Source organism: Podarcis bocagei (genome assembly GCF_964188305.1).
Source record: "Podarcis bocagei genome assembly, chromosome: 10".
NCBI classification, from domain to species: domain Eukaryota; kingdom Metazoa; phylum Chordata; class Lepidosauria; order Squamata; family Lacertidae; genus Podarcis; species Podarcis bocagei.
In genome coordinates, this window is record NC_138135.1 from 47,277,801 (window position 1) to 47,304,425 (window position 26,625).

Consider the following 26,625-nt stretch of genomic DNA (forward strand, 5'->3'; position numbering starts at 1 on the left):
AAGCAGGATTCACACCTTTAGGAAATAAATCACTGGTGTCAGGTAGTGGAATAGAAGATTATAAGAGCTAGAGGAGGCATCAAACTGTGGAGCAAAAGTATCACATGGTCCACATTTGTCAGGTTTAGAATATATATATATATATATATATATATGCTTTCGTAGATTTTCACGGGTACAGGAATGCAGGTTTTGGTGTCTTCGGGTGTCTTCCCGTGTAAGAGTTGGGGTGTCTAGGCGACGTTTCGACGAGGTCTCACTCGTCATCTTCAGGCTGGTGCTTTCGGCTTCTTGTTACTAGAACAGAGCAGGGTCTCAGTGTTTGAGTTCCTATAAATACTGTTGAGGGGGTGTGGTGTATAGCCTCCAACGTTCTGGGCAGAGAGGAAGTTCCCAGGTTAATGTGCCTTTTCTTCTTTTGTTCATTAATTACTTGAGGGATATCTTGAGTGATTACTTGAGTGATATTCTGAGTACCACTTAGGAGGGTCATTAGGTGTGGATTAGTTGCTAAAGCTTTCGTGTCTTGACCTCTTGAGCTTGTGAAAAGTTTTTCTGAGAAGATAGCTGTACTGCACTTAGTTGTGCTCTGGCTTGGCTTCGTGTATAGGGGCGAGCTGTGGTTTTGTGCCCTGTGCCAGCCAGATCTGTGTAGGGATTGCAGGGGGGTGCAGCATCCGGAGGTGCCACTATGGTTTGGCTACTGGATGGTGTCTGTAATTTATCTGTGGAGAGGGTCTGGGTTTGGGTCTGGTGTGGTTGATTGGAGATGGCGTTCTGTGTGCCTCTGGTTCTGGTGTCGGTTTTTGTGGGGAGGGCTAATTTCCAGATGTCTGGCAGGCGGGACGTGTCGTCACGCTTGTTCATGTTGTGAGGGTGTTTCTCTATCTCGATGGCTTCCATGATTATTCTCTTGTGGTGATGTTCCATGTTAAAGAGCAATTTGGAATCTGCAAAATTAATTTCGTGTCCTGTTTCTTTCATGTGTTGGTAAAGAGAGGAAGTTTTTTCTTCTTTTTTGACGGCATTCTTGTGTTCTGCGATACGTGCATTTATTCGTCTGTTTGTTTGTCCAATGTACGTGGCTGGGCAGACTTTGCAGGGTATTTCATAGACCCCTTGGTTTTCTAACTGGATTTTATCTTTTGGGTTTCTGAGGATATTGGCTATTTTTTTGGTTGGTGCAAAAGGCTGTTTTGATATTGTGTTTATGGAGGATTTTGCTAATTTTATCTGTAGTGCCCTTGATATAAGGAAGGAGGGCCATGCCATTGTTTTCTTCTGTGTCTTGGTTTTTGGGGGGTGTTTCTTTTTGGATTAGCTTCGTAACCCTGTTTTGCTGGTATCCGTTGGCGATTAACACATTTGAGAGATTCTGTAACTCAGTTGTCAAGTGGTCTTTGTCAGCCAGGCGTTTGGTTCTGGAGATGAGAGTCTTGGCTACGGAGTTTATTTGTGCAGGGTGGTGGTGTGATTGTGCATGTAAGTAGCGGTTGGTGTGTGTTTTTTTCCGGTAGATAGCCGAAAGCACCAGCCTGAAGATGACGAGTGAGACCTCGTCGAAACGTCGCCTAGACACCCCAACTCTTACACGGGAAGACACCCGAAGACACCAAAACCTGCATATATATATATATATATATATATATATATATATATATATGAACTAGCAAGATGGGTGGGTGAAAAGAAGTCAAAAGCAAGCTAACAAAGTGCTTTAAAACTTTGTAACTAAAGCATATGTAATCTTCCTCAGAAGATCTTCTGCTGAGATTTTCAAAATAATTATTTTCATTATTTATTACATTCATTGACTTATAGGGGATATTCTGATACATTCCCAAAAAGTTCCTGTCTAAAGGCAGGGGATAGGATCAGATGATCCATTGCAATTCTGATTCTCTGTGAAGGCCCAGGCAAAGGTAGATTCACAAACTATTTTATATTCCTTTCCAGCTAAAGAACTTGATTGCATACAGCCAGCAGATCTCTAACAGGAAAAAAGAAATCAATTTCCTCAGAAGCTACATTGTCTGATGGAAGAGATATATCAAAACGCAAGCGTCATGTTGGTACCTGCTTTGTGTCTGTCAACAAAAAAAGGCATGCATTTCTTTTGAAAACAAATATTTTGTGGCCAGAACAACCTCGTTAAAATTTCACCACCTATTACTGAAAAGCCCAGACTGGGTTTTTCATCAGGAATTTATCTCTGGATGGAACTGGCACGCCCCTGAGCTTGTGTGGGCATGCACAAGGAGTCCAGCTCCATACCCACCCAGATAGGCAGAAACCTTCCTCAGAGCTGCAAGTAGATGCATCTTCCAAACTGTCTTCAGGTGCAGCCCCATGCAGAGCATACTGCAATAGTTAAATCTGCAATTAATAGAGCTTGGATCACTGTGGCCAACTTAGCCCTATACAGGACAGGCTAGCTAACCAGCTAAAGATGGAAATAGGCACTCCAAGCAACCAAAACCGTCAATGTCTCAAGCAACATAGAGGGATCAAAGCCCTCTATGGAACACCTGTTCCTTCCTGGGGAGCGCAACCCCATACAGAACTGCCATTCTACCTACTTCTCAGGCTCAAGATGCAACACATCTTGTTCAGATTCAGTTTCAATTTATCCAGCCCATTACCATCTCCAAAGCACCTTGCAGGCACCTGATTATCCTGCTTTTATTCAGATGGAATGGGTGTCATCGATGGCACATTACTCCCAATCCACTCTCAATTTTACCCATGGACTGCCATCTGTCCAGATTTTAATTTGCTCTGAACTAATTTTAAGATGTATTTTAATTAATTGATTTCCTGTTTTATGTTCTTATGTTCTTTGTATACTGTTACAGGTAGGTAGCTGTGTTGGTCTGCCGTAGTCGAAGTAGTGTGCATGCACACGAAAGCTCATACCAATAACAAACTTAGTTGGTCTCTAAGGTGCTACTGGAAGGAATTTTTTTATTTTTTGTATACTGTGTTAGTTTTATGATGTTAGCCGCCCTGAGCCCGGCTCCGGCCAGGGAGGGCGGGGTACAAATAAAATTTTATCTATCTATGTCTCTATCTATCTATCCCCTGTTGACAACTCCCAGTGTCTAGCATACAACTAGGAAGCAGTTGTGACTGGGCTTTCCCATTTCCTCAATAGACTACCCCCATGAGTCAGGCGTGGGTGTTAGTAAGGCACTTTTCTTTCTATGAGAGCTTCTGGCAGTCTCTTCTGCTGCTGACTATGCCTCCTTAACTTTCTAGGTTGTCTGGTCACTGTAGCTTTTAGCTCCCAGAACTAACACTGTAATTGTCACTTCTTTCTCCATACCCAGGATGGGAGACACTGTAATTGTCACTTCTTTCTCCATACCCAGGATGGGAGACCCGCAATGTTTTTGTCCTCGCTCGAAGTACCAAGACTGCAAGACTTTGCTACGGACCTGGACAACATATCAACAAAGGCAGGGAGAGGCTGGGTATTATTCATGCCTTTGAGGATTTCTCTCAGAGTGGACTTACTCTCCACTCCACACTACACCTGTAGTAATGGTGTACACAACATTTTTTACCTCAGCATTCTCTTCTGTAAAGCCAACATGAATGGATTCCCCCCTCCCTGCATTATCAAACCAGACTTGTGAATACTCTCACCACATATCCTGCTAATTATTCAAAACATCCTGAAAAACATGCTGAGAAGTAAGTTGAGCTAGGAAGTGCTGTCTTATGATCCAGACACAGGATAGGAATGCTCACATAACCATGTCAACAAAATTCAGCCAATATATAAATTTACCTTTGCTTCATCTGATTAAAAAAAACAGGGATGGAGTTGAAACAAGGTGATAATTTGCTGCTTATAATTTTATAATTGGGAACGCAGGAATGGGAGATGTGAGGAAGTCCAAAAGGTTAAGAAAATATGGTTGATGAATATTGGATCTTGTTGTATCTTTTCTATTATATGTTACTTTTTTTCTTTGCTTTTTCCTATTTTTCTTTGTCTGTTGTATTTGGGTGATGGTTTTATATGTGTTTGGAAATTCAATGTTTAAAATCTTTAATAAATATCTTTTTTAAAAAAACAGGGATGGGGGTAGGAAAGCAATTCTTTGAGAGATCCCATGCATTCTGTTTCAGGGGCAACTAATATCTGAAAGTGTTTCTCACCTCCATAACCCATTCTTAAATCACTGCCTAATAATACCTCAGTTGGTTAGAGTATGGAGCGTCTCCACCCCCATCGTTCTGCCCAGACACTGAGATCCAGCGCTAAGGGCCTTCCGGTGGTTCCCTCACTGTGAGAAGCCAAGTTACAGGGAACAAGGCAGAGGGCCTTCTCGGTAGTGGCACCCGCCCTGTGTAACGCCCTCCCACCAGATGTCAAAGAGAAAAACAACTACCTGAGGTTTAGAAGACATTTGAAGACAGCCCTGTTTAGGGAAGTTTTTAATTACTGATGTTTTAATGTATTTTTAATCTCTGTTGGCAGCCCAGAGTGGCTGGGGAAACCCAGCCAGTTGGGCAGGGTACAAATAAATTATGATTATGATTATGATATGCCAAAGCTGACATTTCAATGCCTGTAAAGGACAGCTGCATATTCCTGATCCTCAGGGTCCCTTCCAACTCAACAATTTCTATGACCATGAGGGATAGCATCCAAACATCCAGTTTTACCATGTGATGAAATGATTATCTCATGACTAAGATAATGTGCAGGGTTGGTCCAAGGCATTTTGTTGCCTGAGGCAAAGGAACCCTCTCCCAATTTCACAGCCAGAAGATAGCCGGGCTGGCAACAGAACAATATCTGCCACATCTGAGGGCAGGAGGAAAGCTTGCAGGAGAATGGCACGCACAGCTCTGTCCTCCAGCCCCCTTACTACCACTCTCCAACCCCCAGCATCCGCTGCTGAGGCAGTTGCCTCACTTTGTCTAATGGTAGGACCAGCCCTAATAGTGTATGAAGTAGTCTTTACTTAAGGCAGATTGAAAAATCCACTTCTTCTCTGTGCATTTGCCACTTTCCATGCTTACAACTGCTTGCAGAGGTGAAGGATTTAAATGTGGCACCTCTTTTCATTAAATGCCATTCTATTCAAGAGCAGCAGAGAATTTATGATAATATATGTATGCATTTAAATACTGTGTGTACCACAAATGCTGACTGAGGAGTTTTCCCCCGAAAGAGTAAGCACTATGTATGTACAGTATTTTCCTAGTGCATTCAGCTTGCAAATTCAAACGGAGATGAATAACAATAGGCTGTACATTTGCAATTCATGGGTTTTAGACTATTCTGTGAATTTGTTTGCAAGTCTGATATTGTTTGTTGTTAATACACACCCACCTTATTATTATTTTTTAAGTACTCAATGTACTAAGATACATTGTTTTTTGCTTAGTCAAACTTGTACTGGTTCCATCCAAAGACTAGGGGTGAGTAAATAAAATAAAAAACCATTACAACAAGACACTTTTCATAATTCTGAAATGTAACTTTTAAAAATCCCTACCGCTCTGCTGGCAGCCTCAACCAGCTTAAGGGGCAAACGACATATTGCATGCAATGTAGTATAAAGAAGGCTGCTACTTTTTGCAGAGACGTATGCTAAAAATGGTTACATCTTGAAGAAATAAGCAGCAGTAGAAGAGGCTGTTGAAACTTTCCTTTATCTACTCCAGGTCCTCATCATCCACCCGGCTGCTTTTACCCAAATACAATGGTAAATCCACATCTGGAATCCCATGGGGTGAAAGCATATTGGGAGTAATTTGAAGTAGACAAATGGTTGGCGACAAAGAATTTAAGCACTTTTCCTCCCCTCCTCTGCTCTAAATTCCATCCTTGCAAAGGGCAGCCCACCTTTCAAATCACCTAAAGTCATAGTGAAGCTGCATTTTGAAGCCCTGACTGTCAGGTCTTAAGATAATGGCCTTGTGGGACAAATCTGACCCCATAGTGGGCAAAGATTTGGTCTTGGGCTGAAAGTTCCACAACTCTCTGCTAGGAGATCTGGCCCTAGTACAGTTCCAAAGACAACAAAAGCTGTAGCTTTGGATACAATCGCTTTGCAAGCATCACTTAGCTTAATAGGTCCAGCACATGTAAGCTTCTGTCCTAGGGCATTTCAAAATCATGCTTGGCAAAGCACAATGCCTAGCATCATACAGATCCAGGATACTTCCCCGAGTCAGATTAATACAATTCATTTTATATTATCTATACAATTATGCACCCTTTCATATTATGCTTATTATATACATATACACACAATGTTCAGCTTAAACTGTGTGGGTGTTTTCAGGGAAGGATTTAAAAAGAAAACCTATATTGTCGATATCCTACTGAGTTTCTCTACTGCAATGCATTGACTCACCCATGAAAACATTTCAGCATTATTTATTTATTATTATTGAAGCAATGACTCACTGACAGAGAATGTATTTTTAGGAATTTAAATAGTCCAGCTGTGAACAGCGAAGACTTAAGGCGGAGCCCACTTATTGCTTATTTGTAATATAAATTTTAACTAACTTCAGTTTTACATTACTGAAAAATTAATAGCAGGATGACATGTTGCCTCAGATACTGAATTATGTTTGTGGAAGCCACTGCCAAGCAGCTAGTTATTGACACTCTAGCCAGAGCAGCGACAGGGTTTCTCCTTAATATTTCATTCCACTTGCATTATTTGTGGATTACACTACATACGGGCTCCCTCCTTAATGGCACATTTCATATAGAGACTGGGTAGTCATATAAAAGGGAAGAGGGCATGCATACATTCTATAATGGTCTCTTCTCAAAGTTCATCTTTCTGAACTAAGAAATTTAACTGACAAGGGGTATATGCTCTGCTGATGCTTTGAGGATGGCATTTCCAAGAAGAGAGTGAAGTACTCCATTAACAGTTAAAACCAAAAAGTTGAAAGACATAGCAACATTTCTTTTGGAATTTGCAACCACGTGCAAAGTCCCTACATCCAGTGTTAGAAATTAGGCAGGTACAAGGCGCATTTTGCGACTGGCACCGATCCAATTGCGACCATGTGGAGATCTGTGAATGCCAGGTTGGTGTTTGGGGAAAGCAAAATGTCCCTTAGAGTAGGGTCTGAAATATTTTCCGTGAAGCCTGAATTTGTTTTATTTTGGATTGTTTTATTGGATGTGTTAATGTGTTGTAAACTGCTTTGAGATTTGTTTTTTTAAATATAAAGCAGAACAGGAATGAAAATGATGATGATGATGATATTCCACTGTAAAATAACAAACAAAAAGAGGCACCTAGACATTCCATTGTGGTGACCGCAACCTGTGTTTAAGGTGCCATTTATCAGTTATATTACATAACTGAGTTTATATCACTGCTTTAAAAGGTAAAGAAAAAGGACCCGACAGTTAAGTCCAGCCACGAATGACTCTGGGGTTGCGGTGCTCATCTTGCTTTACTGGCTGAGGGAGCCGACATTTGTCTGCAGACAGCTTTTCCAGGTCATGTGGCCAGCATGACTAAGCCTCTTCTGGCGAAATCAGAGCAGTGCACGGAAACACTGTTTACCTTCCCACTGGAGCGGTACCTATTTATCTACTTGCACTTTGACGTGCTTTCGAACTGCTAGGTTGGCAGGATCAGGGACCGAGCAACAGGAGCTCACCACGTCACAGGGATTCGAAGCGCCGGCCTTCCGATTGGCAAGCCCAGGCTCAGTGGTTTACACCACAGTGCTGCCTGCATCCACCCAAGAGCAACAGCTTAAGGTCAACTACATGCTACTCTACAGCTGCACGTAGCAAATGCCTGACAGCCCTTCTTTACAAAAAGTCCTCAGTTGAAGGAGACTCACATTAGAAAGGAACAAGGTGGGAAGGAATTACCTGAACATTCCCCTGCCAGTCATTTTGCCCTAACAACTCTTAGACATCTCAGCTGAATTACCCACGGGTACCCAAACACATTGGTGCCTGTGTTTACCTTACCAAAAATATAGTTCTCAAGCTCCATGAGAATAAAAAGGCAAGGGTCTATGCCTGGCAGCTTAACACATCCCCCCCCCCATGAGAGCTCATGCTATTATTCCAAGCCTGGATAATGGTAGGAACTATTTTCAGGTCTCATGCTAAGCCTTGGGGAGGTTTAAAAAGCTGCAATACATCCCACTGCTTTCTAAGCCTCTCCAAAGTTCAACAGAAATACTTCCAAATTAAAAAAGGATGCTTTCTGTGCGGAACTTCAACTGTGGATATTTCTAAACTATTCTTTCAGTATCAGTAACACTTTGTAAAAATGGATGTTACAGCTACCTGACATAGTTGTGGGAGGCATGAATATGGGAAGGATGCTTCCAGATCTGCTTGAATAAAGAAAGGTCTAAAAATAATGTGAAAAACAACAATGCAGAGCATATCACACTATCGCTTTCCATGTGCATAAAACTGCAGAAAGGGACTTCTCCACATTTCCCCCAACCTATTTATACCATGCACGCACACTAATACAATACTCTTCATTTGTTTATCATAACTGTATCCTGCTTTTCCAGGCAGGTTGTGTGGGGTTATCCGGTTTTATCCTTATCATGACCCAATGAGATAGATGATGGTGAATGAGAGCAACTTGCCCAAAGGACTCCACTGAGCTCTATAGCTGAGTGGTCATCTGATCCCAAGTTTCCCTGGCCAAAGCCCAACACTTTTATCCACAACTACCCATTGGTTTTGTGGAAGATTCCACACACACCCGTGATCCAGTTGTTCACAATGTTGGGTTCTACTGAAATAACTGCATGCATTAAAAGTAAAACTATTTAGTACATCTAGTCAGCAATTTCTACTGAGCAACAGTTCTACTCCTTAGGGGATTTTAGGTGACCTAGAACATAGACAAAAATTGTACACTGCAGCAAAACATGGATAAGTAAGGGTGGCTATTAGAAAGCTGGCTTTGTATCAAAGTGCAAAGGAAGTTTGTGATTTTTTAATGACTTCAGAGCTTACCGAAGTACCAGAATGACAGTAACCAGTGTCTAGAATTCTTTATGTATTTACAAAGGCAGCCATGAACTGTGAGCTACCTCCACTGAAATACCCCACCCAGAATAGTAAGTGCCCACTTATCTGCTGCAACACGTAGACCTGCTTGAATCGCTATGAATATTCATTCGCATTTCAGATTAATTTACTACGCCACTGTCCATCCCTTTTGTGTTTGCCTCCTAGAAAAATCATATAGCGAGTACATTTTTACTGATGAAAATAACTACAGAGGCCAAATTCCTGCACTATGTGAATGCATGATTTATCAGAGCACTCAGTATTACACAACGCAGAGCTCAAGTGTAGAATATCTGCAATCAGCCCCCAAATGCAGAATAATTGTTGAGTAAATCTAAATAACAAATGAACTGGGAAAAATTGTGAACTGCTTACAAATTCTCCAGGAATAGAAAAGAGGTTAAATTAGCTGTTCAGTTCCAATTATTCCTCTAAAATTTAAGTATTCGAAGCAAACTAGGACTAGTGGTCACTCCTAGACTGGACTGATATTTCAGTATTTTAAATTATCTTAGCACAGAGTATTGTAGTCTAAAGTCTTTGCATTATTCAACTACTATGGATAATAGAAATTTACTTTCTATTTGGGATTTTTATTTCAATGCAAAAAAAAAAAATAGCATCGCATGTATAATCAAAAACATCACTGGTTTCAAAAAGGTTGGACTGGAAAACTTTGAGTCAATCTTTCTCCCTGTGCTGAGGCCACAGCAGTTACCAAGGCTGGAGAAAGATGTGCTGCCAAAGGGTCTGTAAGTGTGAGGTGGGAAGACCTAACAGGGTTCATCAATATGGGACCCATGGGTTCCATGGAACAAAGGGGCTTGATTCACCAGATTAGGAGTCCTAATTGCCAAAGGTGGCAGCCGTGCAGATATCCAGCCCCACCTGGTTGAGGCAGGTACAAATAGTGAAGGGCAATGTGGTCAGGAGGAAGATGGATGATGGACCAAACACTGTTGAGGCTTCCCAAGGTTGGATCTGGTGGTGTATGTGTGTGAAGATCTGGTGGAGGGGAATTGTTACTTTGGGGTTATTCCTTGGTGGCAGAGGGCTTTGTATTACTGTGTAAGAAGGTTTAAGGAGGTTTACTGTTTTGTTTTTGTTACCATTTAATGAGTTTGTCCTATTCTGTTGAAATAATAACGTCTTTCCCCTCATATATTGACTACCAAAGATCCTTTAAAGAACCCACAGAGTTCGTCAGCAAAACACTCTCCTGGGCAAGAGCCACAAATTCTGAGTGTTGCTTTAAAAAAAAAAGTTAGGACTCTAGCCCCCCTAGAAAGAAAGTTATGAAGCAAAGTACAAAACTACCCCTCTAAGAAATTTCTGTGAAATGAGCCCCTGCCCTAGAACAGCATCCTAAGAGTCAAGTGCAGCACCATCACCCTAACACTGGCATGCAGTTGCCCTACAAAACAGATATAGCAAGGGAGAGAACAGAGCTGAAGAGTTTTTCTTCCACATGCCTCTGAAAGGATGCCCTTTGGCTGCTGTACACATACTGTGCCAGTCTGTGTGCAAGCTTGATGCATGTAAACTGACTAACAGCAATACCAAATGGCACTAGGGATTTATTTCCCCCTTTCTCTCTCTACAGTATCTTGTAATTTTCTCCTTTCCGATGAAGCTTGAAAGAACCACTTAGTTGAAGTGGCATGCTGTGTAGAGTAAGCATGCCAAAGCGACGAAGTTTTCTCTTGGCTGTGCTCAGCTGACCAGCCTGGAATCATGTTCAGATTAACCATCATACTGGAGTACAAGAGTTTTGTCCCATAACAAGATTAGCTAGTGGTGGGGCATTAAGGAAGGTGCAAAAGAAAGAAGAAAGCATGGCTTTCCCTTCAAGATGCCAGGTCATTTCCTTGAGATTTCTAGGATGTTCTGTGCTATATTATTATTATTATTATTATTATTATTATTATTATTATTATTTATAACATTATGACAGCAACTATTACTACTCTTTTAATTGGCTAGCTGTTTAGGAGACAGAGCACCTTAACCATTTCTTCTCTCACTTCGTAGCACACTTCAATCAAAACAAAATATATGTTAAAGATGTGTTCTGGCGTATTGAATGTCAAACAGGTTTGAGTCCATGACTTAAATGTCTTTAAATCATTAGTCTAACTGCAGAGGGCAAATATGTTCTGGACTACTCTTCTATAGTTATTATTTATTGAACTTATATAGTTAAGTTCTGTATGGCAGCCAAATACTAAACACTGGCTCTAACTTGCAGCCAAATACTAAACACTGGCTCTAACTTGCAATACCATTTAGCATAAGAAGAATACAGTGGACACTCGGGTTGCGAACGTGATCCATGCAGGAGGCACGTTCACAACCCGCAGTGTTCGCAACCCGCAGCGCTGCGTCTGCACATGCACAAGTTGCGATTCGGCGCTTCTGTGCATGCTTAAAGCGCAATTTAGTGCTTCTGCACATGCGTGACCGCCGAAACCCAGAAGTAACCCGTTCCAGTACTTCCAGGTTTCGGCAGGTCCACAATCTGAAAAAACACAACCTGAAGCGTCTGTAGGCCAAGGTATAACTGTACTACCCACTTGCAAATCCAACAGCCTAATCTTCTGGCCTATGGAAGCATGTGCAACTTTGTCACCTAGAAGTGAGTGCAGCCCGCAACACTGCATACCCTTAAATGGTGGGGCAGTAAATTGCAGCTCTCCTTCCACGCATCCTTTAATCCATCCTATATAATATGTTACGTGCACCTGTAGTGGAAACTGCAATATTTCAATACTCTGGCAGCATACAGAATGGTTGTACCTGGCATTTTTGTTTTATATAAAACTTCTAGACGGTTAATGATGAGCTTTGTTAATCCACAATATTTTTACAATGCTCTCACAAATTAATGTGCTTGTGCATCACTGCTCTCTACTTCATGGAATTTGAGACCTATTCAAGTGCAAGTCATCAGCTCTTATTTCGACGCAGGTAAAAAGAGAACCTTTGCTATAACAAGCAACAAGAGCCCTTGACTGCTACAGCAGAAATGCTTTGTTTTCCCCTGACCAAATCACTTAAGTACTTCTTAGCCATTACAAGTACGATGTACTACAATTAAGAAAAAGATCTTTTGAAGGTAGAGGTTAATTCAGTGAGGCCACCAAGTCCTTTCAGTGTAGCCACAGAAGACTGCCTAAAAAATAGCATGGCTGGTTATTGCTGTTTTTGGACTATCTTGACTTGCCACTCAATACAGCTGAAATTGAACTAGTAAAGTGCCAAGATGGTTATGATATGGACCTCAGCTACAGCTGGGGCATAAGTAGCAGAATCTTTAGGTTGCAATGCATTTCTCCAGGGAGAGAAGACAAAATACATGTTCAAACTAGCAGCCAAGCAAATTCTGATGCACTTAACGCTGGTTTTGATATGCAGCCCAACAAACAGAAGACTGAAATCCTACACACATTTACTACTACTATCATTTATTCTTTATTACCTGCCCTTCACCATAATGTTCTATGGAGGGGTTGTGCTACATGTTTAGGAAAAGCTCTACCCTCAGAGCCTGACTATCTGCTTTTATAGAACACCCACACCAAAGGACAAAACACTCCAGAGTTCATTACTTTAAAAAATAATAATAATCACACAAACACTGGATATTTTTCACAGGCATGCAGAAGATGCTTTCCACCTCTTTGGCCCAAGTCACAACCAGCAATTCTAACACAAATATGCTTTGTTATGTGGATTAAACTTGTTGCAAAGGAAAAGTCCCTCTTCCCTGCAATAGAAAGAAACGAGAGTTGGCAGGAGGTTGTGAGATATATATATATATATATATATATATATATATATATATATATATATATATATTTGCTTTCGTAGATTTTCACGGGTACAGGAATGCAGGTTTTGGTGTCTTCGGGTGTCTTCCCGTGTAAGAGTTGGGGTGTCTAGGCGACGTTTCGACGAGGTCTCACTCGTCATCTTCAGGCTGGTGCTTTCGGCTTCTTGTTACTAGAACAGAGCAGGATCTCAGTGTTTGAGTTCCTATAAATACTGTTGAGGGGGTGTATCTGCCAGAATTTCTGGTGAAATGTTCTGCACATGAGATTTGTAAAACAAAACAAGCTGACATAAACAGTTTTGTTTCTTCTCACACACATTGCAACTCCTGGATCGCTGCCAATAAGCCTAAGCCACATTCCAGGACAACCAAACGTTTCCTTCAATGTGGAGAACCAAGTGAAGGGTGTCTGTGGATAAACCATTCAGTGCTTCCAAGAAGTCTTTGCAAGTAATGTAAGAGCAGCCTGACAGATCAGACCAATGGCCCGTCTAGTCCAGCATGTTGTGGCCAACCAGATGCCTGTAGGATACCAGCAAGCAGGACTCGAGAATAATAGCACTCTCTCCTTCTGCAGTTCCTAGAAACTGGCATTCAGAAGCATACTGTACGGCCTCCAAAAAGAAATGCTTCTGCAGAACCTTGTGCGTGACACCTGCAAACCATTACAAAGTCACTCCCTAATGATCCAAAAGCGCAGCTGGAAACCCCTTCAAGATTTTACATTCCAACTACGCATAGCCCTATAGATAAGGATTATATTCAAAGTAGCACTAAGTGTGGTGTAGTGGTTAAGAGTGGTAGACTCGTAATCTGGGGAACTGGGTTCGCTTCCCCGCTCCTCCACATGCAGCTGCTGGGTGACCTTGGGCCAGTCACGCTTCTCTGAAGTCTCTCAGCCCCACTCACCTCACAGAGTGTTTGTTGTGGGGGAGGAAGGGAAAGGAGAATGTTAGCCGCTTTGAGACTCCTTAAAGGGAGTGAAAGGCGGGATATCAAATCCAAACTCTTCTTCTTCTACCTCTTTGCGTAAGCAAAGCAACTTCTGCTTGTGCAAAAGGGGCTCTCTCTCCCCTCTCCTCCCTCCACTTGCCTGCTAAATCTGTTCTGGGTTTTCCCCCAACCAGAGCAAGTGAGAAGGGAGGGAGGTAAGTTCAAACGACCAAGCAGAAGTTATTCCACAATTATTCCCGTAGTAACTGAATAAAGCCTGAGAGTGATCCTATTCAGAGTACACCCACTGATGTAAATAGACATAGCTAACTTAGGTTCATTAATTTCAATAGGTCTACCCTTTTGTAGGACTTGGCTCACTGCAGCCCTGAGCAGTGGCGTAGCGTGGGGGTGTAGGGGGGGCCGGCTGCACCGGGCGCAACATCTGGGGGTTAGGGTTAGGGGGCGCAAATCCACGGGTTAGGGGGCGCAAATTACTTGCCTTGCCCCGGGTGCTGACAACCCACGCTACGCCACTGGCCCTGAGAAAGAATCAACGGCAACTTCATTTTGCAACAGAAATACTAGTTATTGTTCCTGATAATAATTACTTTTAAGCTAATGATCTGTTTAGCCAACATGGAGCCGGTCAATGAAGTACAAGCAACAGCTACTATGCCGCTCACTGTCATCTTCATGCTATCACACACACATGAGTTGCAGTATGCTGCCTACATGCTTAGTGGTGGTCTAGCATCACAATGCTCTTAGTGTATGTGAATTCTCAGAAAACAGACTGGTGTTACACTATACCCACAGGATATTTGGTTAACTAAGTGCTACTTCACAGGACACAGAAACCAGCAAGTCATGTCTTTCTTTCACCATGTGTGCATACCACACGGAACCACAATTAGCCCTGAGACTGGGTCCACACACAATGTACATGTAGAATGCACACAGAAAAGAAAACTCAAACTTATAGCATTCCCTCAAGCAATCAGCTGCACTATAGCTACACTTGAAATATATACACTTACTCAGTGATGGCCAAACTTGGCCCTCCAGCTGTTTTGGGACTACAATTCCCATCATCCCTGACCACTGGTCCTGTTAGCTAGGGATGATGGGAGTTGTAGTCCCAAAACAGCTGGAGGGCCCAGTTTGGCCATCACTGTACTAACTGATAGTATGTGAAGCAGCTCCAACGAGAGATGGCTGAATGTATATATGTAAAAGCATTGTTTACTTGTAAAAAAAAAAAATCATTGCCATGAACTGAAGGGAGAAAAAACCATGCACTTTAACACTTCTAAGAGAGACAAATTCCTCTCACAAACATCTGTATAACCTTTGTTCATACATGGAAGCAGCAATGAAAAGCGAAGGCAGATATTAATAGCCTGATCCTAGGCTCTTTCTGCTTGTACTATAACAGATTCACCAGGAGGCAGAAAGGACTTTAAATGTAATAGATAATGAATATGCAAGCATGGGGGGGGCATGTCATTTCCATTTCCTCCCCCCTCAAAAAAGGAAGGTTTTTCAATAAATATATGTAAGCCGATTAAAAAAATAAAATAAAATACTTACCAAAACTCCATTCTTTGTGGTAGTCTCACGGTATGTAAAGTTGCAAACAGCCCAGGCTAGGTAATATGTGGACATGAGCGGAGTCTGTGAAAAGTGATCCGTAACCCATCCATCTTCTTCAAAAACAGAAGTTTCCACAGGCATATTGGACAAAGATAAATAGGTTGCTTGATGTTTGATGCTGATTTTGAACGTGGCCTTGTAGATGGGCTCATCAAAGCAAGGAAAGGCTTTTCTGGCATGGGTAGGAGAGAACTGTGTAACTGCAAGAAACCTGAAGACAAAAAAGATGAAAGAAACACTGATTTCTATTCAGATCTTAATGCAAAGATAGCTGGTAAAATAGTGAAATGTACAAGGGGGGGAAATTGCAGTGTGATATACAAAATAAAGTCACTATGAAGCATTCCCCAAAACTGTTAGTTTTTATTTTCAGCTAAATTCTTCTGCTTGCTTCAGTCTGCAAGGAGCAGCACTTGAGAAAGGATGCTGGGATTAAATAAATACTGAAGCACTACATATAGTATTTATTTATTTATGTTGACATTTAAACCTCAAACCAACAGAACATCAGCCAGTATTAACCCCTACAAACTAAAACAAATAACTACTGCTGCGTCAGTGATTTAATTACCCTCAGGGAAATCTCTAGGGCCTTCAGTGCTGACAGGGTACACTGGCTTCTTAGGGCCATATATAAAGTATTCTTGCTTAAGAAGGCTTTGGAGAGCCATTATTTCCAAAAGTTGACGATACCTGTAAATCTCAGTAACACCTTCCCAAGCAACTGAATATAGCAGCAAAGTTGGGTACTGCAAGTAATGAAAGTATCCAAAGCAAATATCTAAACAGCAGCAGATTGACATGATTGCATACAAATCCAATTTATTTCAGAATAAATTTCCATGAAGGGGGAGGAGAGAGAAATGCTTTAGCATTTTAAGTACAAATTTCTTACGTAATCTGCTACTGCAGTCTCATTGTCAGAGAAGGCAGGTGAAGGAGTTGTAAAAGCCTGTTGCAGCTGAACTCTCCCCCCCCCACCCCGGGGGACATCTACCTGCCCTGGAAAGGACCCTGGAGATTTGTAAGTGTTTACTGTGGAGGTTTTTTAAATGTATTTTGTTCTTATAAAAGCACCTTGGGAATATCTATATCCTGAAAGATGAGATATAAATAACTGCAATCACTAAGTTATTTTTTAATTCATTACTCTTGCAGAGTTGAATTGCAGAAGGGGACAAATCATGGCTCTACCAGTAACAATTTCCTAACACTGCTAACATTAGATAGATAGATAGATAGATAGATGATAGATAGATAGATAGATAGATAGATTCTTTATTGTCATTACACAAGTGCAACATTGTACAAAGTGCAACGAAATTGGATGCCATCCCTTAAAACATCAAAAGCAAAACAACAACAACAACCAAACAAACCACATTCCAGCCACACCCACACCACACCCATCAAACTCCCAGATCTCACTATCGAGTTACAGCATTCAAAAAGGCCACAGCTCTTGGATAGAAACTGTTTTTCAGTCTATTTGTCTTTGACTTGATGTTTCTATATCTCCTGCCAGAAGGCAGTAGTGCAAACAGACCGTGTCCCGGGTGAGATGAATCATGCAGGATGTTATTTGCTTTCCTAAGACAACGGGAACCGTACAGTTCTTCCAAAGATGGGAGAGGATGACCAATAATCCTTTGGGCTGTGGTTATGACCTTCTGGAGCACCTTCCTCTCCCTAGCTGTACAACCGGAGAACCAAGCACAAATACAGTATGTAAGAATGCTCTCTATGGAGCCTCGGTAGAAGCACATTAATGAAACACATCTCCGTTAAGAAAAAAATGAGGGCAGTTATATAAAATTATTGACCCAGTTCAAACACAATGCTAAATGTTAGAAAATGACCAGCAGCAAACCTCACGCTTGTGCCCCCTCCTCCCCCTTAAATGGTTCTACTTTAGAATAGACTGCAGTTTCCAATTATGTCTGAACTCAGGAAATTGTGGCTTATTCTAAATGTGGTTCCCTCATACAAATCGAGATGAAGTGCTCGTTTCAGATCCTAGTTTGTTAACTAACCAGAAACAGAAGAAACCACAATTCCCAAATTCAGATATACAGTTGTACCTTGGTTTTCGAACAGCTTAGTTTTCAAATGTTTTGGCTCCCAAACATCACAAACCCAGAAGTGAGTGTTCTGGTCTGCGAACTTCCGTAGCTTCCTGCAGCCAATCAGAAGCCGTGCTTTGGTTTCCGAACGTTTTGGAAGTTGAATGGACTTCCAGAACAGATTCTGTTTGACTTCCAAGGTACAACTGTAATGGAGAACTGTGGTTTATTCAGCACCAACAGTGGAAGTGGCCAATGCCATTGTCTCATGTGTGAGAGGGAATGTGCAAGGCCAGGGCTGTCTGTGTCATTATGTGAACGCTGAAGGTATTATCCTACTATGCAAAAGTCGGGAAACGTGGACATGGCTATCTGTATCACAGCACTCTGACCATGATTAAAATATGGTTAGGGATACTGACTTGCTCAAGATTACCTTTTAGTCCTCTGTCACTCTCTACTTTTTCTTCCTGGATGAGTTAGATATAAAAGACACACTGTGTCTGAGTTCAGTGTCCCTCATCCTTAAATCTGAATGTCTGACAGGCAAAAAGCATCTATCTTACTTTACTTTTTTGAACACTGTAATTTGCATTGAAGTGCATTGAAAGCACTATTCCATATGCAACATTCTATCGCTGTCTTAAATTAACAAGATACTATACTATTAATTGTTAGTTTTCAAGCAATGCATTTCCTATCTGAACTACCAAGTTTCACAAGGTGAAAAGCCTCTGTTAAAACCAGTTTTATTCTCAACGTCTGAAAAGTCTTTCCACACTTCCACTTGCCCTGTCACTTACCCCTAGGAAAAACTGATCTCTACTGCTAAATTGGAGCAAACATCCATCGGGTTTGCTCTGGATTGACCTTTGCTCTGATTTAGCACTAAAGAACAGGTTTTCCATGGAAAAACAGCGGGGCAATGGCAAAACTGCTTAGACCTGTGCATAACAAGCCTTGGGACAAGCGGAAAGCAGCTTGGACTCATGCTTTCTAGGCATGGGACAAGTGGAAGTGTGGGTGAGCCCTTGGATTACTCGGTATTTTGCTGTATCAAAAACAGAACTTTTGGGGTATGTATTAATAAACAGGCAACGTGAACCTTTACCTAAAGGTTTCTTATCCTCTTGAACTATATTTCTGAAGGCCTTATTCAACTTTTCAGTATGTTACTTGTTGACTCTCAATCTCAAGTGAACATTCAGCATCACTCACTGGGAATCTAAACCACCTTGTTTGGGTCCATTCACTAAGAAATAATTGGTAGAACCCTTGTGATAAAAGCTAGCACTGCTACCGCTGTTATCCTAACCTTACTTAGCAGTTAGTCCCACTGATTTCAATAGGATCTATTTATGAGTAGACATGTATAAAATTGAATGTTTAAGTTGTCTTTCACAATTAATTTTCATAAATTCAGCAACATTGTTTCACATTTAATCTATTTGCAGTCTAAAAGGCAATGGAATCAATGGGCTTATGCCCAAACAGGCAAAAATGCAAATGTTTGACATACTTTAAATCTACAGTAAGATACGAGACATGCTTTTTGTCTTTAATTATTTAGGATTGGAACCGAAGTTTAGCTAGTGATAAATTCAGTTTTATGAAAGTTCTTAAAATGCAATTTTCAGTCCTCAAAGCATTATACTAAAACACACATGCCAGAGACCAATGATTTCTTTGCATTAACTTCCCGACAAGTAACAAATGTTTATGTCACATCTGTTACATTCATGAAAATGCAATACGATCTCATCTGCAATGTCCCAATACTGCATGAAAGTAAAGGAGAAAAAAATCACAGCTAGTGGGCACATTGGTGTTCTGAATACATGTTGACTTCAACATGAGGTAATGTGCTCTGGAAGACATACTACAGGTCCTGACGATCAAAAAATCATTTATCAGAAAAGTACAATTAAATCAATTTTAACTGTCATGCTGTAATCCTGCATGTGCAGTGAAATCCTATGCATGCTTGCTCAGAAATAAATCCCACTGACTTCAGCAAGACTTACTCTTGGATAAGTGTATATAGGATGGCAGTCTGTTGCTCACACATAAAAACTTACACACACATAAACTGATGACAGGATTTAATCTTAAATGCGTAATTATAGTTATAAAAGACTTGCAGGTTGGCTTCTTTGCGTACAGATGACTGTAATTTGCAACTATCTTACGGTAATTCTACCTCTTCTATTAAAATGTAGACATGTTTTCTCAACAACTTGTCTATTTTGACACCTTGGGGGATATGAGGGGGGAAAGGAAATCAAGCACTTAGGTGGAAGGAAATGTTGTGCTCTAGCAAAAAAACTTATGTTGTAGCACAAGGGGTGGGTGGGTGTCTGTATATATATGAATAAGCAATTCATTTCTCCACTAAAGGTGAAATAACCTGAGAGGCAAAAATTAGCATTTCTATGGTGCCATTTCTATGGAGAGATTTATGACTTTTGACGATAAAATCAAGGGCTCCTGCTTTGCTTAAGGTGAGTGCTCTGCCCTACTTAGGAAAAGGTTAGTAAAACTTTCCATGAAAGTGCATTGTCAGGCCTCAGAGAATAAGATTGTTTGCTTCAAATGTACAAAACAAGTAAAATATGTTTCAATTCTGCTACATTGTAAAACTATGAAAGTTTTACAATATGTTTCAAGTCTGCTGCATAAAACTATCAAACAACTTAAGTAAACTTTTGTCTGGGTTAATTTAGCATTCTGATTACTAATTTCTTCAACTATCTTATAACACCATAGCAGTTATTAAATAATGTTAGCTTCAAACCATCTTGTGGCAAAGTACTACCAAGTTGCCACACTTTCTGGACTCGTGGAACAGAATTCTAAATTATGGTGCTCTATAAAAGTTTTCACATTTCAGAAAGGAAAACCATGCAGCAGGGAATTCTAATCCAACTGAAAAAATGGACTGTCATGCTTTTAGTTAATTTATCTCTGGACACTGTAGAACTATGTTTTAATTGCAATGTAAAGACTTTATGCTGTAAAATTTATGTACTAAATATACTGATCTATTAAAATTTTGCTACATTTCTTTTCTTCTTGTTGTATTTCACAATTAACCAAGATCTTTTTGTCAATCTGAAAATAATACAAGTAAATGCTTTATATCTTAGTGGTGAGGCGATATCCTATTATACAAATAAATCACATAGAAAAGTTTCTGAGAAAGACTGTTGATATCTTCCCCACTCTGATCTTCATGCAATAAAAGATTCAACATAGTAGCACCTTCCCTGAAACTTAACTCTGCAAAGAAAACATTTTATATCAGCCATTATGGCAGATTAGACAAAATCCTAACATGGACCATGATTATAACACTGAGTTTTTAATATATATGTAATAACATTAGCCAGTAGTGATGTATGGAAGTGAGAGCTGGACCATAAAGAAGGCTGATCGCCAAAGAATTTATGCTTTTGAATTATGGTGCTGGAGGAGACTCTTGAGAGTCCGATGGACTGCAAGAAGATCAAACGTATCCATTCTGAAGGAAATCAGCCCTGAGTGCTCACTGGAAGGTCAGATGGTGAAGCTGAGGCTCCAATACTTTGGCCACCTCATGAGAAGAGAAGGCTCCCTGGAAAAGACCCTGATACTGGGAAAGATGGAGGGCGACAGAGGACGAGATGGTTGGACAGTGTTCTCGAAGCTACAAACATGAGTCTGACCAAACTGCGGGAGGCAGTGGAAGACAGGAGTGCCTGGCGTGCTCTGGTCCATGGGGTCACAAAGAGTCGGACACGACTAAATGACTAAACAACAACAATAACATTAGCATGCTTAAAGATGAGGCTATTGGCATAACTGAGCTGAAAGACAGTCTTCTTACTTTCTGGGTGCCAATTTAAGTAAACCATTTGCTCAGCAGGGACTCTCAAAGAAATGATGAGGTTTACAGAATAAGATTCTGTGGTTGGATTTTCAATGACAAGCAGTTTAAAAATAAATTCAGTATAGATCTCTGCTAACAAAGCTAGCAGGAAACCAGCCTTGCTTCCTTTAAACTAGAGCCTCGCTTTCCATGTTTGATTTGCTGCATGAATAAAAACCCTAAGCCTGCACTTACACAGACTTGTGTGTATGTGGTGTCTCACAACCAGAAGAGGCACAAAGCTCTCAGAGTTGCCTCAAACTCTGTTAATAAAACCCAGCCAGAAGGCAAACAGGTGAAAAGTCTCTTTAAGTCCCATTCTTATGAAAGGAAAGCCAGTTCTATGCATTCTGTTTACATTTCTACAAATAATGTGAATCAGATCCATGTTACAATATTTGATTACATTCGGCTCTTAGTGTACATTACTATTTTGTTGGAGAGCTCAAAGTTAAAACACGCCTGTCCCTCTGACTGTAGCATATGATGAAAAGTTGCTGATTCATGTATTCTTTGATATGTAAGTCCATATAAGTAGAGCCAGATAAACACTTAAGGGACTTTAAAATGCAGACTCTAGGTTTCGTCTTAGTTGATTAAGGGGCAAAGCACCCATTTAACCCCAGTAAGGAAACCCCAACTCCCCCTTCTCACTTGCAGACTTCTCTTGGGAGGGTGGGATCTGCACATAGCAGAGAAGCGACTGCTTAACCTACCTCCCACCAGCGACTCTTCTGCTGAAGCTTCCATCTTCTGCTGCTGCTCCCCCAGCCCCTACCCCAGCCCCCACCTTGCAAACACAGGTTTCAAATGCTACATGTGCAGTCCACCAGGGCTTCCTTAAACATGGCTTTACAGTAACATAAAGTTGTCAGGTTGCTGCAGTGAACTGCTTTTAGAATCTTACACGCATCACAAAATGTATCTTCAATACACTATGGTTCAAGTAGCCTATTTTGTGGGAAGTCCCTCATTAGTAACTTAAAACTTTAAGTTCTCCAAATCTATCTTCTTTTTAGTTTTGGTTTTTTTTTAAAGCACTGTTCTTCCATTTTTATCAGTTTTTCTGTTTGTTGATTGTACAAATGAGAGAAAGTGAAGAGTGTCTATTTGAGAGAGAGAAAAATAAGGGGGTTAAATGTGGTGGGAGGAAATTACGCTGAAGTGCAGGAGAAAGTGGCAAAGCTAGTCAAGTACTGATTTTCTAAAATCCTGAATGCCAGCTGCAAGTGGTCCTCAGGTTTTCTCAGTATCATATCATAGGTGTTGCCCAGTGCCTAGACAAATCAGCTTATCAGGTGATCCAAAATGAGAAATCCTGCCTTTCATGCTTTTATAAAAGCCAGTGCCACCCACACCATGGGAGAATTAACTATGCAGGACTGCCTGCTTTTTATTCGTGGTTCTTCCCAGGGCAAGTCTCTCTGATGTACTATGAATTCCTCTGCTCTGACATTGCCTTCCTGCGACACAAAAGCAGGGGCAGTGGCATGGGGACCCCAGCATGCAAAGGCAGGTGCAGAAGAATAAAAGGAGAGCCCTGGTGGCCTTTCTATGCGATGGCCACATCCCAGGAGACCTTCTCTCTTTGTATCTCAGAATCAAAACATCTTAAAGGGCAGAAGTGTCAGCTGTAAGATCTATAACATAAAGAGTCCGGTAAGTCTATAAGGGAGATCCAACATTTTGCTCTTCCTGCCTCCAGATTGCAGGGTCCTAGCTTCCCACCACTATCTGCCTCTCTTCTGGCAAGGAAGTTAAGAGATATATATGTACTTTAAAAGCCAGTGGGTAAATAAATATCACATCTGTGGGATGAGTTTTAGATGCACATATAGGAACCTAACAAGCCTAAATATGGAATGTGGGGATAGCATTCAAGTTATGATGGGGAAAACTTTTGCAAAAGTATCCTTTTCTGAGATGCTCAGAAAATCCATTACCCAGGGACAGTCATAAAAAAACCTACTCTCTTAAATAAAGGGAGTGGGGCTTTAATGAAAACTACGGCTTGAAAATAAAGCTGTTCTGGATACCAGGAGAGAAAAGGGCTCCTATGGTTTCCATTTTTATAGGGAATAAATCGGGGAACGGGGATATCCCTTACGGATGGTATCTGGGGCATATGGATTCGTGCGCTGAGTCAATACAGGCAGGGAAATACTGTAGTGGTAGTAGGACCAGGGATCAAAGGGTGGGAGCGGGCTGCCTACCTTCTCTCGCCGTAGAGCACGTAGGAGCTCCGGAAGAAGCCCAGCAGCTCGTTCTCGATGGGCGCGCTGTAGATGATCTTGAGGTTGTAACTTCTGTGCGCCTCCAGGCTCCGGTTGAGGACGACCACGAAGACCTGCGTCTGCGGGTAGAGGAAGAAGCTGGAGACGCGCAGGGCTCCGGCCAGCCGGTCCTCGGCCACGCGGGCCGCCTCGACGTGCATGCGGTGCGCGTGCAGCACGATGTAGCGCGTGGCGTTGAGGCACTCGACCTGCACGTTGACCTCGCCGCTGAAGGTGAAGTTCTCCATGAAGGCGCTCAGCATCAGGTTGTAGTGCAGGGGGCGCAAGTGCCCGGGCAGGCGCAGCTGCGTCCAGGGCGGCTGCTCCCGACGCCTCTGCCACTCCTCCTCCGCCGCCGCCGCCTCTTCCCCTCCAGGCGCCTCCGATTCCCCTCCTCCGCGGCCAGGGGGCTCCCCGGCGCTGGGATGGTTGCGGCGGGCACTTCCTGCCGAGGCGGCTGCCGCTGCTGCTGCTCCTGCCGGGACGCTCCGGTTGCCTGCTCTGCCTGCTGAGCCGTCCGCGTCCCCGCCGCTGCTGCTGCTGCACTCCTCGATGCGCACGCTGAGCAGCACGGCGATCATGGTGACCACGAGCAGCGCCAGGATGGAGATGGCGAAGCCCAGCACGAGGCGCTTGTGCACCGTGATGTGGCGCTCCGTGGTGCGCGGCCGCACGGCCGCCGCGTCCGCCCACTGGCCCGAGAGCCCCCTGCTGCCGTTCCTCAGCGCCGCGTCCTCCTCGATCATCATGGGCGTCAAGGAGAAGCTCGCCTCCCGCTTCTCGGCCAGGGACATCAGAGGAGCCACAGGGACGGCTCCTCCTGCGCCGGGGCTGCCGCCGCCGCCGCCCCCCGCCGGGGCCGGGAAGACATCGGAGAAGCTCCCCAGGAGAGCAGCCAAGGCGGGGGAAAAGACTGAGAAGCACCTCGGGAAGAAGGGGGGAAAGCTCGCCCGACTGCTGGCTTGCTTGCTTGCTTGCCCTCCTGTTCTTTCTCTCTTTCCCCACCCTGCCTGCTCTCTCTCTTCTTCCTCCTCCTCCTCCTCTTCTCGCTCGCTGTTGCCGCAGCCGCTGCGGGTGTCACTTTGCCAGGCGCCCCATCGCACTCCCTAAGAGCCGCCCCGGCGGCCGAGGGAAGCCTCCTCCTGGCGCCCCATGTGGGAGGAAGGCGGGAAAAGGGGCGGGGGGAGGGGCCGCCGCCGGACCCCCCGCGGAGCGCGGATTGGGCAGCGCCGAGCTCCACTCTTCAGAGCGCCCGGTGCGCTCCGCTCAACAGGGCGCCGCCGCGACGCCTCGCTGCCATCGCCGCCCTCAGCGAGCGCAACTCTTCCCTTCCGTGCGCGGCGGGCGGCTGAGGACGAGGGCAGGCGAGGAGGGCAGGCGAGGAGAGCGGGCGGGCGGGCGGGGACTCCGGTTCCTGGCGTCCTTTCGGCTCTCCCCTCACACTCTCGCCGCCCCAAACTCTCCTCGCCTTGCCGGGTCCTCTGGTTGGCTTCGCTCTCTCGCCTCGCCGGGTCTTTTTTTGTTTTGGTTTTTCCCCCCTCAGCAGTTCGCGCCCAGGTTATCGCAGAGGGAAGGACGCTGAGGAAGAGAAGCAGAAGCAGCAGCTGCAGCTGAGAGAGAAAGAGAAGGATTGTTGTAGAAGGAAGACGCCGGGCGCCAACTCCTTGTCTCCAAGCGGTTCCCAAGCACCTGCAGGCAGCACAAAGTCTCTCCTCGGCACCGCTTTGCGCACTTCGGAAGACCTGGCGAGGCTCCCGAGCCCGGACAGCGAGCGAGCGGCTCTTGCTGTGGTGCGCGCCTCTCGGCGAGTGAGGAGGAAAGAGCGCGAGGCGGTGGCTTTGTAGCTGGCGGTCCCGCGCTCGGCTGCTTGCTCGAGGTCTGTGGGTTGGGAACTACCCACAGCTCTCTAGAGAGAACTGACAGAGCTCCTGTCGGGAGAGAGAGGGGAAGGGGGAGCGCGCGGGCGAGTGTGTGTGTGTCTAACTAACCAAACCGCACGAACCACTTTAAAGGGGTTTTGCCAAGCTGAGCAAATCCCAGGAGAAGGAACAAAGAGCGAGAGGTTAGAGAGCTTTCCTCGGGGCGCTCGCGCCCGGCGCGCAGTGTGAATGAAGTCGCTTCGGGCAACAGGACGAGACACTCTCTGGAGATCTGCGGCTCCTTCCCCAAGTCATCACTCTTCTTCTGGGCAATGGGTCGGGAGGAGCTTCGCCGTTTCCAGCGAAGATGTGTGTTTCTTCCAGCCGGGCTCCCGAGTCCATGGAAGGCTTCCAGGCTGATGATGACAGACAGCCTCTCTTTTTTGGCAGATCCTGCTCTTATGATCTGGCAAGTGTCAGATTATAAATCCGCCTCGCCGCCGCAGGATTTGCCGGGATACTATGTAAACGAATCTGTTCTCCACATAAATATTGAACATGTACAGGGTATATAGTCTGTGCTCGATATACTTTAGGGGGATTGAATGGCTGGCTGTTTCTGAATGGCAGGAGGAAACGTTGAGGGCGATGCATGCCTTGCAGGAAACTGAAGTACACTTGCCTTACTCTGAGGGCATTATCAAAAGTTGCCCTGAGGACTCCAGTGTCATGTGGCCGAGACAGGCATCTGTTTCAAGTATCTCCAAATCGGTCAACACTTGATAATGCCTGATTGGTCATTCTCTTCTCCTCACCCTAGCTGCGGCTGCCTGAGCAGATGCCTCCTGACTCAAGGCAGGACAACAACAACAAAACAACAACAACAACAACTTATACCCCACCCATCTGACTGGGTGGCACAAGCCATTCTGGGCAGCTTCCAACATAAAAAACACAGCAAACCATCATACATTAAAAACCTTCTACCTATCCCAATGGGCCAGTGTCCTTATGGTTCAAGCAGCACTGCTTGGGTTGGGTCATGCA

The 26,625-nt window shown here is 43.4% G+C and overlaps 1 protein-coding gene across 2 annotated transcripts in view; it reads right to left on the reverse strand.

Annotated features, from left to right (window-relative positions):
- The window catches only part of TRHDE (thyrotropin releasing hormone degrading enzyme), a 210,400-nt gene extending 184,066 nt beyond the window's left edge, over positions 1 to 26,334 (reverse strand). For both annotated transcript variants that reach the window (XM_081211937.1, XM_081211936.1), the window contains exons 1-2: positions 23,660 to 26,334; positions 15,414 to 15,687 (exon numbers count right to left, since the gene is read on the reverse strand). In XM_081211937.1, coding sequence (XP_081068063.1) covers positions 15,414 to 15,687; positions 23,660 to 24,513 — 1,128 coding nt within the window. In that variant the 5' untranslated portion in view covers positions 24,514 to 26,334. The remainder of the gene's footprint in view (positions 1 to 15,413; positions 15,688 to 23,659) is intronic.
- Positions 26,335 to 26,625: the final 291 nt, after the last annotated feature.